This window comes from Triticum dicoccoides, chromosome 2A, assembly GCF_002162155.2.
Source record: "Triticum dicoccoides isolate Atlit2015 ecotype Zavitan chromosome 2A, WEW_v2.0, whole genome shotgun sequence".
Lineage (NCBI taxonomy): Eukaryota > Viridiplantae > Streptophyta > Magnoliopsida > Poales > Poaceae > Triticum > Triticum dicoccoides.
Window position 1 is genome coordinate 511595577 of NC_041382.1, and position 5214 is coordinate 511600790.

General features: G+C 48.3%; 1 protein-coding gene across 2 annotated transcripts; it reads left to right on the top strand.

Annotated features, from left to right (window-relative positions):
* Positions 1 to 245: 245 nt before the first annotated feature.
* On the top strand, positions 246 to 3969 carry LOC119355087 (glucan endo-1,3-beta-glucosidase 14-like). 2 transcript variants are annotated; one of them, XM_037621870.1, is made up of 4 exons: positions 246 to 516; positions 2116 to 3149; positions 3349 to 3509; positions 3631 to 3969. In XM_037621870.1, exons 1-3 carry the CDS (start codon positions 435 to 437, stop codon positions 3403 to 3405), a joined length of 1173 nt encoding a protein of 390 aa, XP_037477767.1. In that variant the 5' UTR covers positions 246 to 434; the 3' UTR covers positions 3406 to 3509; positions 3631 to 3969. The 2 variants fall into 2 exon arrangements, with proteins under 2 accessions (XP_037477767.1, XP_037477768.1); XM_037621871.1 differs by having other exon boundaries at positions 2119 to 3149.
* The last annotated feature ends 1245 nt before the right edge of the window (positions 3970 to 5214 follow it).

A 5214-nucleotide genomic window follows, 5' to 3' on the forward strand; every position in this document is an offset into this window, starting at 1 on the left:
AGGTCGACACGCGTCGACGACGCACATGTACAAGGCAGCAGGGCTGTACCTGCCGCCAGACCGGCCCACGCGCGCACAATCGTTTCCGTCCCAGGCTCTTCCCGACCTCGCTCTCCCTCCCTCCTCGCGCTTTCCTCCTGCATCAGGCACAAAACCCTCGATCCAGAAGCACACGCAACGCAGCCCAACCAACGGCTGTAACTGTCGTCGGTCGTCACCATTGCCGCCCCCCCTTAAATATCCCAAAACACCACCCCAAGCCCAAAAACGCAAGCAAAACGCAGCGCAGCGAAGCGAGCGACAAACACACTCCGTCCACACAAACAGGCACGCGAGCGGGTGAGCATCGAGAGGTCAAGCTAGCATTTCCCCAGTGCCTGGCTGGAATTGGAGCTTCAAGCTATCTGCGTCCACACTCCTCGAGTATTCCGGCCATGGCCGTGGCGGAGCCGTCAAGAACAGGGTCGCCGCCTCGCGTCCTCCTCCTCGTCTACGCCGTCCTTCTCACGGCCACAGGTGAGCGCCGTGCAGCTCTGTGACTATACATCCTCCCATATATATTCGCACACCGGCGGAACGCCGTTGCATATTCGCACGGACTAGAGAGGGTTTTGCGAGGCATACAGAGAGTTGGATGTCTAAGTCGGGTACATGATCATCGCATGATGCTCCAAAGGGCCTTGTGATCGATCTGTTGTTGACCCCGTAGAGCTAACTGGTTTCGATTTGGGCTCAAACTCAAAGTACACGATCCTTTATTAATTCTCCTCGCAAATGCCTTGCACGCCACTGTTGCTGCACTCTGGTGTTTACTTGTGCTTTCTGGCATTCCATTGTCATCTATCAAACTTATTGCACCACATCATTTCCTGTTTTCTCTGTACCCAGTTTCTGTCTGATATCTGATACATTTATTTTATCAATTTTGCTAAAGCACATCTAGATGTGCCATAAGTATTGCACATCTAAGTCATATGTCATTGATCTTACATTGAGATTCGTGTGATTTTTTTTTCTTTATGCTTGATTCACTCATTTAGATGTGCAATAACTAGAGCACATCTAGATGTTCCAAGCCCCCGAAATTAAAATTTAATCCTGGCTGCCTGATTTCCCTTAAGTAAGGGCATGACATGACGATCTAGCTAGCCATCGATAGTGGTTGTTAGGTGTACTTGCTGAGATTATCTTATCACTTATCTGGACGTAGTACGTTTTAAACGAATATCCGGGGGAGCTCACATGGTCCCTCAAGGTGCTCCATGGCGTAAGGAAGGCTGCCCACTAGGTACCACTTGGGAGCATCTCCCAAATCCCAATACCAAATCCAAGCCATTCTGGCATTATTTTCCCTTTGCTTTCCTTCCCGAATTGACGTGGATCCGATCTGGTGCTGAGCTGCGATGACTTTCCCCGTAAAGTATCGCCCAAAGGGTGCCCAAGTGGCTTGCTGATTACAGTTCTTGAGCTAAACCTGGCGTACTTTTGGATGGCTTGTGGCCACTGGATGGCTGGTACAAAATGTAACACTCTAGAAAGGTGTTTGACAACGTACGTGGTCTTTATATTGGCTTGATTCTTGGTAGGATGCCCCAATCACATGCTCTTTCATATGTGGACCCGAGCTTTCACTGTTTCGTGCAATTAAACAAGTACTCCCTGATGTTCTAACTTTTTTTTTTCTAAATCAGATATATGTAGACGCATTTTGATGTGTTTGTTCATTCATTTCAGTCCATCCGTAGTTCATATTAAAATATTTAAAGCATCTTATAATATAATAGTGAACGAAGGAAAGTACTAACGTGTGTGCGGAGATAGATGTAGCTTAGATTTTTGTTCATTTTATTTTGAACCTTTGAGGACGTATCTCCAATTGGACGAACTTGATGTATGTTTCGTACTAATATGCTCCAAGCGACCATAATCAAATTATTAATCACGATCTCCAATTAGTCATGATGAATACAGTGAACCTCATCGTCAAGATCTCCCGTTACTAGTCATCTTCTCGTTTTGCCTGTGAGCGAAATGCAGTTTCTGTCTGTGTGAACTTGATGTTGATGCATGCATGCATGCAGATCGTGGTTTTCTGACTTGTTAGTACAATGGCAGCAGATGGGGCGCTGGCAGCCGGGGGCCTATCGATCGGCATCAACTACGGGCAGATCGCGGACAACCTCCCTTCGCCGTCGCGCGTGTCCATGCTCCTCCGGTCGATGCAGGTGAGCAAGGTGAAGCTCTACGACGCCGACCAGAACGTGCTGAGCGCGTTCCTGGACACGGGCGTGGAGTTCGTGATCGGCATCGGCAACGAGAACGTGTCGGCGATGACGGACCCGGCGGCGGCGCGGGCGTGGGTCCAGCAGCACGTCCGGCCGTACCTCCCGAGCACGCGCATCACCTGCATCACCGTCGGGAACGAGGTGTTCAAGGGCAACGACACCGCCCTCAAGGACAGCCTCCTGCCGGCGATGAGGTCCGTGTACCAGGCGCTGGGCGCGCTGGGCCTGCAGGGGCAGGTGAACGTCACCACGGCGCACTCCCTGGACATCATGGGCAGCTCCTACCCTCCCTCCGCCGGCGCGTTCCGGCCGGACGTGGTGCCCTACATCCAGCCGCTCCTCGACTTCCTGTCGGCGGCGAGGTCCCCGTTCCTCATTAACTGCTACCCCTACTTCGCCTACAAGGACGACCCCGCCGGCGTGCCGCTGGAGTACGTGCTGTTCCAGCCCAACGCCGGCGTGACGGACCCGACCACGGGGCTCAACTACGACAACATGCTGTACGCCCAGGTGGACTCGGTGTACGCCGCGGTCCAGGCGCTGGGCCACACCGACGTGGACGTGAAGATCTCCGAGACCGGGTGGCCGTCCAGGGGCGACCCCGACGAGGCCGGCGCCACGCCGCAGTACGCAGGGATCTACATCGGGAACCTGCTGCGGAGGATAGAGACGAAGCAAGGGACGCCGCTGCGGCCGGCGGTGCCCATAGATGTCTACGTCTTCGCGCTCTTCAACGAGAACCTCAAGCCGGGGCCGGCCTCCGAGCGGAACTACGGGCTCTTCTACCCCGACGGCACGCCGGTCTACGACGTCGGCCTGCGCGGCTACCTCCCGCCCATGGATGAATCGGACGCCACGCGGACGGTAAGGCCCGCCCTTCGGGATCCGTCTTTGTGAGATTCTGCAAGTTCGTTGCAAACTTTCTGAATGTGGATCATACATACGTCGTCCGAGAATATTTGGTGCCTTGCTCTTTTACGAGACGGCACTGTCGTCTTTGGCATTTCTACTTTGTGTGAGACCTCAGCCTGACGTGCCTGGAAATGGCCTCTGTCTTTTGCAGGCGATTCACTTGTTGGCGCTCATCGCCTTGGCATTTGTCGCCCTCGTCTTATCCTGAGAGTATATACTGCTGACCACTGCAGACCGCAGTAACGCGAGCGAAGATGTTGACCCTGAGCGAAGATCTTTTTGCTGCTAGGGATTTCACTAGCAGATCAGAAGGTGAGATAGATGGCTGAAAAACCTGCTTTTGGGAATTGCTTGTGGGTAACATTTACTGCTTCCACCCAAGCAACGTGCTATTTCGCTGGAAAAAACTAACCGACGTGCTTTGTTTCTCCAGGATGCTCGTGACCATCAGAAACGCACAGCTAGCCCTGGCAAATCACTCTTGTCATTTCGGCAGCATGCCAGGAGCTGTAGCTGTTAACTCCATACATACATACATACATACATACATACATACATACATATATACATACATACATACTGAGAATGAAGTTTAACTAACTGCTTGGGCATGATAGATGGCCAATATTTGTACAAACAACAATCATTTCATAGGATTCCTCTTGATTCATTCTGGAGATATCTTCTCTGTACATGAAGCTGTATAGTATTTGTACATAGGACAAAAATATTCAGGACAAGGCTGCCAATTTATCACGTGTACTGTTCTTCTCGTGATACTTCTTAAGAGCATCACCGACCCTCAAATCGGACATCACATCCGTCTGTGGACAGTGGTCCGGACTCTGGACACTGATATGGGGTCACATTTGATGTAAATTTAAACAAACTTGACAACTTTCATTCAAACTTAGATATTTTTTACATATAACCGGATAATTTTTCACTAGTAGGAAACAGGGCTTTGGTCACAGCGCCATATACACATTAGTCCCGGTTGCATTACGAACCGGGACTAATGTGAGCATTAGTCCCGATTCGAGCGGCTAAATGTCTAATCTTTAGTCCCAGTTTGAGACACGAACCGGGACTAATGTGAGCATTAGTCCCGGTTCGAGCGGCTAAAGGTCTAATCTTTAGTCCCGGTTTGAGACACGAACCGGGACTAAAGGGTGTGATGCCCTTTTGTCCCGGTTCGTGTCTCAAACCGGGACTAAAGGGCCATTTCTCAAACTCTAGCCCCCCCTCCCGTGTATCGCTATTTCAGTTTTGAAAAAAACAAAAGAATATGATAAAAACTTAAAAAAATAAAATCCTTCGAGGTGTAGTTATATTACTATATCTATTAGTTAGGAAAATAAAAAAACTTAAATTTGGACATGTTTTGTAAAAAAGTAAAACGGCTATAACTTTTGCATACGATGTCGGAAAAACGTATAATATATCAAAATGTTCAGCACGAAAACCCGCATCCGATGTTGACAGCCTACAACCTATTTGCAATTTTTTAGAATCCTCAAATTCTAAAAGGAAAAAAAGTTATGCTCAAATTTCTTCTTTTTGAATTTTGGTTAAATCTGGTCAAACTACTTATTCAAGAAGTATTAGTGTTACTACATAATTATTCAAGAATATTAGTGTTACTAAATAATTAATTCATTTTTTTAAATTTTGGTCAAATCTGGTCAAACTACTTACTCAAGAAATATTAGTGTTACTAAATAATTATTGTTTTTTAGAATAATAGTTTCAAACTCAAACAGTGAAACATGTGACTTCATGCTCAAGCTAAACTTTTGAGGGTTAATAGGATTGACATCTTACTATTGTCAGGAAAACAACAAGTGCGGACTTGGAAACGAGGGGGAATAGAACCCGAAAGTTAAGCGTGCTCAGGCTGGAGTAGTGAGAGGATGAGTGACCGGTCAAGAAGTTAGATGGTTTGGAATGATGAGGGGTGATTAGAGATTAGAGGTTAGATTGAGCAGCGATGAGGGGTGATTAGAGATTATAAAAT